We start from the raw sequence: 12253 nt of genomic DNA, 5'->3' as shown, positions 1-12253 counted from the left end.
AATTTCGAGGTAAAAATTAATTCAAAGAAAAAAACTACACAAGCAATGCTCTATCGATCAATATAGTGATCAATTAGACTCGCGCTACATTATCAATAAACAACGATAGTGTTATCATTCTTCAATAAACTCATGTCAATCAAATTATATTTTCATGTGTTAAATAACTTCATCACTTCAAGCAAAACATTTCAATCACAATGCTCACATTGCACTATATCGATTCATCTAAAGTACAAGCTTTGGCTTTCACAGATTATCATAATCAATAATGTTAATCACTTATTAAAACAACACAAACAAATCTCATCATCACGTTGCTTTATATCAATTTATCTAAACTGTAATCTTACAGCTTTCACACATTACGATATCCATTATATTGATCAGATCTTGCGTTGATTTTCATTGCAACATGAGGATTAATTGCAAACCTTGACGATTGTCACATCTATTTGAAGTGTGAACATGAAGTTCTCACACTCCACGGTAGATCTTTGAAAGCTTATCTATCTGCAGTTGCTGCACGTGTATGATCACACAATATGATAAATGTAGCAATCCAAATAAAGATAATGTAATTTATCAATGTATTTGGACATGAGATTCTTAAATTTTGATTCCAGTGAGAGCATAGTGTGATGGCTCTACACAGGACCAAAAAAAATTATCTATGTTAATTTTGAGGTGAGAAAGTATCTGCACGTCAGAATCGAACCTACCTAAATAAAATTGACCTCATGTGAGAGTACACTGTACACAACAACAATCTCTAGATTATATCACTAATTCACTTTCACATGTCAGCAAACTGAACACGTAGCAAGTGACTCCTAAAAAAATAAACACCTTGTATGAGTAAGAGTTTGAGCTCTACACAACATAAAAGCTTACATAATTTGAACCTAAAAAATGAATCAATCAAAATTTTTAAAAAAACATTAAATTGATTTTAATCAAAAGATTTTAAAACTATTTTAAATTTTAGTAATTTTTTAATTATAAAAAATTTTATTTTTTACTCTACTATTGACATGGAATATCTTTTGTGATGAACACTAGTTTCAACAAGGCGCGTTGCTGCTATATATACTGTTTTTTCAATCAATATATTCTTCGATGAAAACATTTTTGTGCAAAGTATTTTTCGATGGAAAGTTTTTTCAATTGAAGTTTCTTTTGATTGAAAAACTTTTTTTTAAAAAATCGGGTACCCATTTTTGCTAACGTGGCATCGTATAATACGCCCATATAATATAAGATCATGTAAGATACGCCCGTATTTGACGTATTATACGTTTTTCGCATAACGTATAATGCAACTTAGAGTACAATCATTTTGACACCAAAGACTTGTTTTTTCCAAACAATGGTATTGAATTAGTCAATTTAAACAGGCATAGAGAAATGTGGTGACATCATAGTAGTCATATTATATATTCAATGGATATGCCATTTTACGTATCTTGATCAATGTTTTAACCACTAAAGGATTTTGACACTAAAGGCTTGTTTTTTCAACCAATGGTACAAAATTATTCAATTTAAACATGCATAGAGAAATGTGCTAGATATTACTGTATATAATGGATGTGCCCTTTTACAAATCTCGAGCAATGTTCAGGAAAAGTATATTATCTCAACTTATAAACAATTGTGCCGATTGGGAAGTCAATAATTACAAATTGGAGCAAGAAGAAAAGGAAATATCCTACCTAGGTTTTCAAAAAAGAAAATGTAAATGAAGTGGTTGAATTTCCTTAAATTTCCTCTTAACACAATGGAATTGTGTTTGGTTAAGATGATTTTTCTCTAACATTGGTCTTGATCACGTTTTTTATCCTTCCTTCCAACAGATGTGGCAATATTTAAAGTACAATATGGTTACAAAAGGGAACTAGGTTAGAGTTGTGGGGATGATCTACTCTATACAAAAAGCACATAAGTTGTGGGGATGATCTACTCTACAAAAACACTCGATTCCAAACTTAACCACACTCAAACATAAAGTTTTTACAATAGAGCATGTTATTTAAGAGAGAGTGCATATATATGAATGAGAGATCGCTTCTCTAAATGCAAGCTCAACACACACTTGAAAGCAAAGAGAAAATAGTAGAGACTCATTAAAGCGTAAAAGAAGCATTTATAGAAAGACTTCTATCACCAACACTACAATATTACCAGAAAAGCATCAAACACACAAGCTTTGGAAAACTTGAGCTTGACAACTTGGAGAAGACGATAAATCCTTTTTAAGATTTAAGACAAAAGGCTCTTTCCACATTCTACAAATTAAATTAGCATACATACCAAGGGTGTACATACGCAATGTGTGATTGGCTACTATCAAAATTGAGTCTTAGGTAATATCCAAATGTGGAAGGAAAATTTGAAACTTAGTAGAGGCTAAGCTAACTTAAGAGAAAAAAAAAAAAATCCTCATGCACAATGCCACTTGCCTATCTTGGGACTATACTATATTACAAATGTTTTTCGAAAAAGTTAGGTAAAATCTGGGTGACAAAACAATTGGAATAGTTATTATCAACAATTTCCATGTACTCTAGGATATCACACACATAATGTCATAGCCTGTGTTTCCAGCCCGTTTGTAGTCTCTTATGATGATGCATGTGAAATGAGAGGCATTGACATGAATATTTTCGCACAAGAATGTTATGCATTATCTTCTTGAGAACCCTACGCAATTCCCGCTCGCTCAAAAAAAAAAAAAAAAAAGATAGATCAATGGTGTGCAACAATCAACTCACTCACTTCTTGTGGTGGTGATATTTTTAGAATTTATAGTTTTCCTTAATTTTATATAATCTCTCATTTTCCACGGCATCTTCAATTTTGTAATGATGTACTAGGCAACTTTTAATTTTAGTAAATACCTCTCTTAATTAATTCTCTTCTTGATTTACTTAAGTGGGAGGCATGTAGGACGAGCGCATATGGTATAATCCCCACTGAAGGGCCAGCTTAAAGTTGTTGACTAATTCTAACCTTCTATTTTAAGCTTGGAGGAGTGCATTAAATAGTTGAAGGCAACATTGACCTACATGTAAACGCTTCCAAAGTTGGGAGCGCATTAGATAGTTGAAGGCAACATTGACCTACATGTAAATGCTTCCAAAGCCTCCCAAAGCGATAGCTTGAGGGGAGACGACAAACGACGCGACAAATTTCTCAACATACCAAAATCGAGGGCAAATAAGGAAACATCCCCATTAGGAGTAGAGAACCATCGCACTAGCAAGGTTTGATCCCATGATTTATGAGGATTTCTTCTCATGTGTGCTACCCATGGAAAGATTTGGCCACTGAATGTCTCAATGCTAGACTTTTTTTGTAATTAGTGTTGGGGTTAGAAGAGTTTTTATAGAAGAGATAAGATGAACAGGTTACAAGAGTTTTTATAGAAGAGATAAGATGAACAAAGGAAAAACAAGTGAATGCATATCCCCCCCACGAAGATTCGAACCCAGGAACTTCTCGTTGGTAGTCCAATGTCCTAACTATAGGTCCGCATGGGTTTTTTTGTCCCCAAGGGAAAGCCACTCTCATAAAATGAACTCGCAGGGCAAAAGTAAACACGAATCAAAAAAGTAAACATGGACCGTGCTTCACTTCAGCACACTAGATCCCACCGCTTATATTTCATTCAATCCTTAGTGGCGAGAGCCCACTATACAAAGGCAAGGGATAACTAATGTCCATGCAAAAGCAATCTAGTGGCTTAGTTTAATTGGGCAACGTTCATTGATGGAGGAGGGGGCCCTGGCGGATCATCTCGTCGACGAGGAGGGCGGCGAAGCCGATCATGGCAAGGCGGCCGTTCCAGCGCTCCGCCTTGGCATTGAAAGGCCCCCAGCGGCGGGCGTCGGTGGACTCGCCGTTGGCGAACGGAATGATGGAAGCCAGTGTGAAGAGCTGCACCACGCCAGCGAACCAGACAAGACCCGAGGTGGCAGGGTTGAAAAGCTGCTCCATGACGGTCAGCCCGGTAAGCTTCTCTGCGACAACAGCCCACACGAAGCCCACCATGGCCCGTACAGCAAAAACCCCAACGTCAGGGAAAAAAATGAATACCAAATCCTGAAAATAACAGATCGATAAAAACCCTAACGTCAAGGGAAATGAGGGCACTACTCAGTACTCACCATTCTCCCGTTGATCGTCTCCGGTGCGGCCCCATCGACCGCAAAGAGGCTGCCCAGTGAGCGGTCGCCTGTTTCTGGCCGGCGGTCCAGCCCCGGGCGGGGCCATGGCACGGTGGAGGCAGGGCGACTGCCCACGATGGACTGCTTCTCGGAGGTGGCTTCTGCCTGGTGGCGCTCGATGTCGGCGCGGCTCAGCTCTTGCTTGGTGCTGCGATCGATGCTCTCCTGCACGCTGCTCAAGCTCGGAGTGGCCTCCGCTACAGGGTTGTTGTTGCGGCCAGAAGAGTCCTTGCTGCTATCGCATCTCAGTCGCATAAGCTGCTGCCTCATTGCGCTGGCCGAGCTGGGCAATGCGCTGCCTCCTCTGCTAGTAGTTGGAGCTCTTGAAATGCAGTTACAAGAGCTGGGCATCCTCAGGCCGGTCGCCATTGCTGTACTGAAGAGTAAGTGTGCTTGTGTGATTCTTCTGTTTGAAGTAATCAGGAATTATGTGTGTGCTTCGAACTGCTACCGTAGTGTATGGGTGCTGCAGTAATCAGGAATTCTGTGTGCGCTTCGAACTGCTACTGTAGTGTATGGGTGCTCCAGTCTGAGTCGGCTCGCTTTATAGTGACAAGACAAGAGGGTTCCTAGGCTCAGCAAAGAATCGAACAGCCCACGTTGACGTGTGGTGGTGCGGACGTTCTCGAATCTCAATATGTGTTCACCGGCCAAGTGGGCGGCTCTTAGGCCTGCCACCACCCCTAATTCTTGCCTCCGCTTCAGAGGCGTTTTTGGCAAAGTGGCACACAAAAAGAGCAAACACGCGAGAAACCAAATATCTCACCTAATTCTTGCCCTTAACGGCACTTTTGGCAAAGTGGCACAAAAAAGGAGCAAAAAGGGGAGAAACCAAATATCTCACCCCCTTGCTGTCGTCTTCGCTTACACCATTGTCGTGCCGTAGTGTGGGCACGATCGAAAAATAACAAAATTAGAAGTTTTTTGTATACTTTCTCAAGTTTGGTTCAATCCGAAGGCTGACGTGTTTGCTAAACATGGTCTAAAACAATGAACCAGATGAATCTAATGCTATGCACCTACTTCGAGTTGGAGAAAATATTTGTCATTGCCCTATAAGTCCTTGGGAAAAAGTCTATTGAAGAAACATGTGGAGCTTAGTATGCTTTGCTTGATATGTAAAGCTCAATGTGGTGCTCTTAGAGAAGCACAAAAGGATCTTGACGGCTACATCGAAGGCAATTCACCGAACGCAATTCACCTATGCTTTTACCTTAAGGCAGTGGCGTTATGAAGGCTATTAACATAAGAGAATCAATGGAAAGGTTATTGGTAAGAGATCGAAGGAGGAAGATGCCGTGCTTGGTAGTGTTTTCTGTATATAATGGTCGAAGGCTATTAGAAAGACAATGATGTGCTAGACAATGCTTTGGTCGATATGTAATCAAATGTGGTGTAACGACTGCCTAGATGAGGTGGGAACCATCGCTTGGTTAAGTTTTTTCTTTGTACAAAATTGCCAAAATTAAGGCTATGGAATTAATAGCCAATTGATCGACGAGCATCGTCGTTCTCTGTATATGGCGTGTGGGACTGAAGAGCCGCCAAGAACTGCATGAGGAAGGTGCCAGGTCTAGGGATGACACTACAGGGAGTACTGGTTGCATGGTTGCTACTGAGCTAGCTCCAAGGCATGAGAGGACATGCGAAAAGTGAAGGAGAGCAGGGCCACAAAGGATTGCATGGACTGCATGAAGAATGGGCCACATGAGGCAGTTAAGAGGGCGGCCAGAGCGCTTGAAAGGGGGTGCCGAATCAAGGTGGTGACTACCCCTCACGAGGTGAAAGTCAAGGGATATGGCCTACATGAAGGGAAGAGCATCCAGATATGTATGAGAGGAGCGCTACAGAAGCAAAGGAAAAGGGGGCTATTGCAAGAGCTGAGTTGTGATTGTCGAAAGCAAAGAAGTAAGGGGCATGAGGGTGCGCCCGAGAGGTGGCGCTACAAATGGTTTCCACGAATTGCAGGTAAAAAGAGAGACTCTCAAACAGGCCTGCAGGAGGTGAAGAGTGCCATAAGAAGGGGGGCACGACCTCAATGTGCCGCAGACAAAGGGGAGGGATGAGCAACACACAGTGGGGAGCTTTGAAGAGAAGGAGAAGAGGTGGTCACCAACATGTTGAAGGGTGATGAGGGGTGTTATACACTCGTAGACAGAGAGAAATGGTGGCTCATCCCTCCCCTTCTATCTGCAATAGAAGGGGAGGGATGAGCAACACACAGTGGGGAGCTTTGAAGAGAAGGAGAAGAGGTGGTCACCAACATGTTGAAGGGTGATGAGGGGTGTTATACACTCGTAGACAGAGAGAAATGGTGGCGTTGTAGCATATATATATATATATATATATATATATATATATATATATATATATATATATATATATATATATATATATATATATATATATATATATATATATATATATATATATATAGAGAGAGAGAGAGAGAGAGACGACGCTTTTAGGTTGATACACAATTGTAGTATTTGTATTTACATTTATAGACATGGTTTGCAGTACCGTTTCGGTGCCTTGCACCTCATAATTAATAACAAGTTATTACTTTCAATATTCCCCCTCTCTTGAAGGGAAAATTAGATTATAAATTTTTACTTGAATACTGCTGGCAATCATAGGCTTCTTCTTTTGTGTTGCCTGTCAATGGATCTTTTGAGATGCTCTCTTCATCCCCTTCCATCCACACTTTGTTGCACACCTTTCAAGAAACACAAAGAATTATTAGCATTTCACCAATGAAGATCACAACTATCATTTTCATTATCAGATACATCCTCGTCCCCCCCCCCCCCCCCCCCCCCCCTCCTCAAAGTGTGATTCGGTTGAAGCGTTTGCCCTAGCTTTTTGCTTGTCATAAGAACGCTTCCAACAATCTTCCCTATAATGTCCCAGGTTAAACCAATATGTGCATGTAATATTCCTCGGTTGGGGTGAGGGTGATGGACTTCTTGAAGATCGTGAAGTAGAAGCACAATCTCGCCAGGATACATTTCTTCTTTGTGGGGAAGGTGAAGGTGTTCTGGAACTTTTAGCATACATTAAGAGTGGGCTAGTATTGCTAGTGGTGGTTTTAGATGAATGATCACTATTTCTACGCCTTTGATCTTCTTGCAGGATACGACCAATAAGCATGGGAAGATTGAGATTGGAAATGCTACCTTGGGTAGTAACAAAAGAATTCCACGATGAAGGTAAGGAACTCAAGAGCATAGTTACTACTTGAGAGTTGGTGAAATTGAGACCTCTAGTGGTGGTCTCATTTAAAAGAGCTTGCCATTCTTCTAAGAAGTTAGGTACAGGAGAACCATCCACTAGGGATAGATTTATTAAGCGTCATTGGGCAGACACTTGTGAGGCAATGTCAGAGTTCTCATAGAGTAATTTAGTGTATCCCAGATTTCCTTCAATGTAGAGAGACGATGTACTAACTCTACTTGTCAATCGCCTATACTTAGTAAAATGGCATCCATAGGCTTAAAGTTTCCTTTTGGCCAAGCAATTATATCATCTTGATTTGTGGGTGAGTCGTTGGGTCTGGCATTGATATCATACACAGGGACGGGACATGGTACTATGCCATACACATAAGGCCATAACTCAAAGTGCACTAAAAGCATGTGCATACGAACAGACCATGTTCAGTAGTTTGTATTTGTGAGACGATCAATCTTGTGTGTGGTGTAGTCTTTATTGACATTAGAGGCCTTACTTTTGTATGTGTGTTATTATGTTGCCTAATGATGAATAGCCTTAGAGTAGGCAGGTTCGTCCTTGGATAGCCTACGAATCTGCAGTTCCAAGTATGGGTGTGATGCAAGTGCAAAAAAGTTATGCAAGTATTTGAATTATAAAAAGAGGAGTTGAGAGGTTAGCTTCGTTGAATTGATTGTTGATCCGTTGCATCGAGTTGTCATTGTTTGAGAAGAAGTCATGTCGTCGACAATCACAAAAAACCATCAACGTGAGAGCCGTTGCCAAGGAGGAGCTTTAGTGGAGTTATTTTATCATAATAATGTTAACTGATTCAAAAGCGAAAGGTGACATTTACGATCTACGTGTACAGAGACGAGGCGAAGTAGGAGAGAACGCCGTTGTGAGCGGGGAGGAGAGGTGGGCGTGTCAGGCTTCCAGGAAAGAGGTCGATGATACCATGTTGAAGGGTGATGAGGGGTGTTATATTACACGCATAGACAGAGAGAGATGGTGGCGCTCCACACACACACACACACACACACACACACACACACACAGAAATGACTCTTTTAGGTCGATACACAATCGTAGTCATTTTATTGATTCGTGTTTACATTTATAGACATGGCTTGCAATACCATTTCGGTGCCCTACGCCTCATAATTAATAACAAATTATTACTTTCAATAGAACATTCTCTCGAGCTATCTCAATCAAGCCCATAAACCCTCTCGAGCCATCTCAATCAAGCACTGATAGCCATAATCTTCTCGCTAATCTCTCTTAGACGTTAATATCTCGCTCTCCCTCACTCCATAATTAGTATCAGTCAAGCTCAGATATCTATAGCTCTTCTCTCTATAAAGAAACCTACCATAGACATAATATCTTAAGCATCATAAGCCCAATTATGTCTCTAATTCTCTCAAGTAAATCTAAAAATAACAATTTATCTCTTAATTATACCCTGATTATCTCTCAATTTAGCTTCTTATCTCTCTCTCATGCTCAAGGAGTACAATTTCTCCACGTGTGGCTTGAATTACCCTCTTGTATCTAGGAAATTCAATTGGGAAACCTTCACACGCGTGTAAGCCGCATGTCATGAGCTACACAATGCTACGAGGCTATTAAGTTCACTAGAATGCGTCTTCTATAGAGCGCACTTACTGAAAATTATTTTTTTGTAATGAGTTTCTGGGAACTAAACAAGCTACAAGGTTTGGTCAAATTGTGTGCACTGAGCATGTCTATTGGGTGTGAATCTTGTCTCTCTCTCCTCTTGCAGGAAGGAGCCCGTGCTTAGCCTGCCCCACTCCTAGAACGGTCTTAATCTCAGACATTGTCCCTCTCTCCCAATAGCCTCGATCAATCCCCTACACTCCCTCGTGAGTCGTGACAACCCTGTCAAAGTCGGCGATGCGGAAGCATGTAGACCAAGGGGAGTGAGCACGAGAGAGAGAGAGAGAGAGAGAGAGAGAGAGTCTTCTGAACCAATCAACCTTGGCAATGAATAACTGAATCTGTATACAATGGAGGCAAGGAGTTTCTTATATAGCAAGCCTAGCAAATTTCCCTACCCAAGACTTTGACAAATAAGTAAAATAAATACCTAAAAGCCAAACTAAATGATGGGATCACATTGGGCAGTTCACTTGAGATGCCTAAACTTTAACACCCTCTTTGCAGCTCATAATGGACATGAATAGTGAGACCAAGTCGATGAAGAAGCTACCATGGACACCCCAGTAGCTGTACACTCCATTGGATACACCTCGGTGTTGCTCTCCTCAACTTTATACCTGAAAGTAATGCCATCTTGAGCATCGGTTGCCTTTTAGTAGAAACTTTGAACTATAGACCATACTACGTCCAGTAATCCCCATTTGTGAACTATGAACACATCACGTCCAAAATATAAAATTCCAAGATAATGAACTGTTGGAACACATCTTGTCCATAATCTGACCAACAACAATGGATTTGTGCACTCATCCATAGTGTTCTAGACGTCTGATTGGTTCCTTGCTAGATGCATGTGCATTGAACTCCGACCTACGGGTCCTAACACCAATAACTTGAAGTCCAACACAAGGGTCCAAATTAATTATAGGGAGCATGTGATTGCCCCTCTCTGACACTCACAAGCCTCTCTCTAGCTGAAGCTAGTGGTTACACATGTCATTGGACTAGAAATCTGACATCGAGGCCACCATGGCCACCACCACGAGCGCCATGTCGGTCTCCTCTGTCAAAACTTTATTACCATAATCTATGTCCAGCTTGCCGTTGACTTTGTCTATCTGTGAGTTCCTGCTTTTGCCTTTGGCTTCAAACTCCCGAGCCAAACAAAGCGTCGAACCACAATCATGACTGTAGTCATACCTCCCGGGTACCAAGACAACTAACTGAGTACTGGTATTGCCATCCTTGTCCAACTGACCTTTGTCGTTGTCCTCTAGCAAACTCCTCCATTTGCTTTTGACTTCATAAACTCGAGCCAAACAAATTGATGGGTTCCTTGAGAACTGTGCTATTGCATAGTTCGCTAATGGATGGTTGACGATCCGTTATCCATAGCTTTTGGTTGCTCTTGGTCATTGTTGTCGGGTCTCAAGCAAGAGAATGCCATGATGAACTTGGTATCTCGTACCTTTTCGCACTCCAATAGGCCGCAAAAAAAAATCCCAAGCCGCACGAACCACTTCTCTGCTACTCCCAAGCTGCTCCGCACCCTTTGCAATCCTCTTTTCCACTCCTCTCTAGTTTCCAAGCCGCTCTGCAAAAGTGTCTCCTTGGTTGCCCCACTCTTTGGCCATATATTGCCCACCCCTAGGAAAACCGCCCCTGCCTCTTACTTGTTGGAAAATTATAGCGTTTTAGAACGCTGTTGGAAAAAATAACATTGCCCTTTACTTGCTCATATCGCTGAGCGTTTCAAAATGCTAGGGTCCTTTCAAAGTGTTGCAATGGTGCTAGGCCACCTGCATTTCAAAACTCCAGATGCATGGCTCTCTTCACACAAAGGAAATGGGGGAGGCCTTGGTGCTCCAAAAGCCTAACTCTGCATGTGTTTTAAAATACAAGGGAGAGAAAGAACCTCTAGCAAGAGCATAGGTGGCATGACATGTCGTTGCTGGCCAAGCGTCTCAAAACGCAGGAACGGAGGGGGGGGTGGCGTTGCCTGGTTGGGGCGTCTCAAAACGCAGCAAGAGGAAAGGGAGTCTATGGATCGCCGGCAAGGGATCGAGGGAGGCTGGCTCGTGGGGGCAGCGTTTTAAATGCTACTGCTCTCAGAAATCTTCGGATTGCTCCTTCACACAAAGGGCTTCAAGCCGCCCGCTCTGATACCACGTCAAAGTCGGTGATGCGGAAGCGTGTAGACCAAGGGCAGCGAGCACGAGAGAGAGAGAGAGAGAGAGAGAGAGCTCCAAATAGAGTTTTTAGAGCAAGCATATGGAGCGAGTTTTTTTTAATCTCCCTCTTGTCCCTCCCCCCCCCCCCCCCCCCGCCCCCCCCTTCTCTCTCTCTCTCTCTCTCTCTCTCTTCGTTCCTCTCCCCCCTCTCCATCCCTTTCACTCTCTCCACCTCTATCTCTCTCTTTCTTCCTTTATCCCCTCCCCCTTTATATATACGTGTCTCTCTCTCTCTCTCTCTCTCTCTCTCTCTCTCTCTCTCTCTCTCTCTCTCCAAATTGAACTATCAAAGTAATTTGCATAAATACAAGGCATTGATTTAAAAGAAGAGAAGAAGATGCAAAGTCAAATATCAAATTTTACAAGTGCAAGAAAAGACACACATATATGGAAGATTTTGTGAAACTTGAGGGGCAAACGGGTTGAGATTTTTGGTAACTTGAGTCTTGTGGATATGTACACACATTGTAGGCAACCAAATGGTGGAAAGATGTCATTTTATGGTTCTTTCCCATGTATGCCCTCTTCTTTTACTATTGAGAATGTATGTGGTGGACTCAAAAAGTTGGTCACTCGTAAAGCGGGAGATCTTCAAGGTATCAAGCCGGAAGTGATTAAATGAACAAGAGATTTTACACATGAATGGATGTGTGATATATTCAACCTTGCACTTCAACATGGTATGCTTTATGATTGGAGCACTACTTGGGTTAAGCCTTTCTGTAAAGGAAGAGATGTAAAAAATGTAAAATAACTACCGAACTATAATGATTGGATTTCTTATGGAAAATTTGTTTGGGTGCATAATGGAGATAAAATGTGTGTGATTTGTTTGGGTGCATAATGGAGATAAAATGTGTGTGATTGTACTGAAGAGAATGGCAAGCATGTAAA

The 12253-nt window shown here is 41.6% G+C and overlaps 1 protein-coding gene across 2 annotated transcripts; it reads right to left on the bottom strand.

Moving 5' to 3' along the window:
- Positions 1-2755: 2755 nt before the first annotated feature.
- LOC147422603 (early light-induced protein, chloroplastic-like) lies at positions 2756-4769 on the bottom strand. Of its 2 annotated transcripts, none has more exons than XM_086502930.1 (2): positions 4170-4768; positions 2756-4017 (listed from the first exon to the last, which is right to left on the bottom strand). In XM_086502930.1, the coding sequence occupies exons 1-2, from the start codon at positions 4596-4598 to the stop codon at positions 3766-3768; spliced, it is 681 nt and encodes a 226-aa protein (XP_086359056.1). In that variant the 5' UTR covers positions 4599-4768; the 3' UTR covers positions 2756-3765. The 2 variants fall into 2 exon arrangements, with proteins under 2 accessions (XP_086359056.1, XP_086359055.1); XM_086502929.1 differs by having other exon boundaries at positions 2757-4104; positions 4170-4769.
- Positions 4770-12253: the final 7484 nt, after the last annotated feature.

The sequence above is a fragment of the Adiantum capillus-veneris genome, chromosome 27, assembly GCF_014529385.1.
Source record: "Adiantum capillus-veneris isolate H3 chromosome 27, ASM1452938v2, whole genome shotgun sequence".
Classification (NCBI taxonomy): domain Eukaryota; kingdom Viridiplantae; phylum Streptophyta; class Polypodiopsida; order Polypodiales; family Pteridaceae; genus Adiantum; species Adiantum capillus-veneris.
Note: the sequence above shows the minus strand (reverse complement) of the source record. Positions and strands in the feature narration are given on the sequence as shown.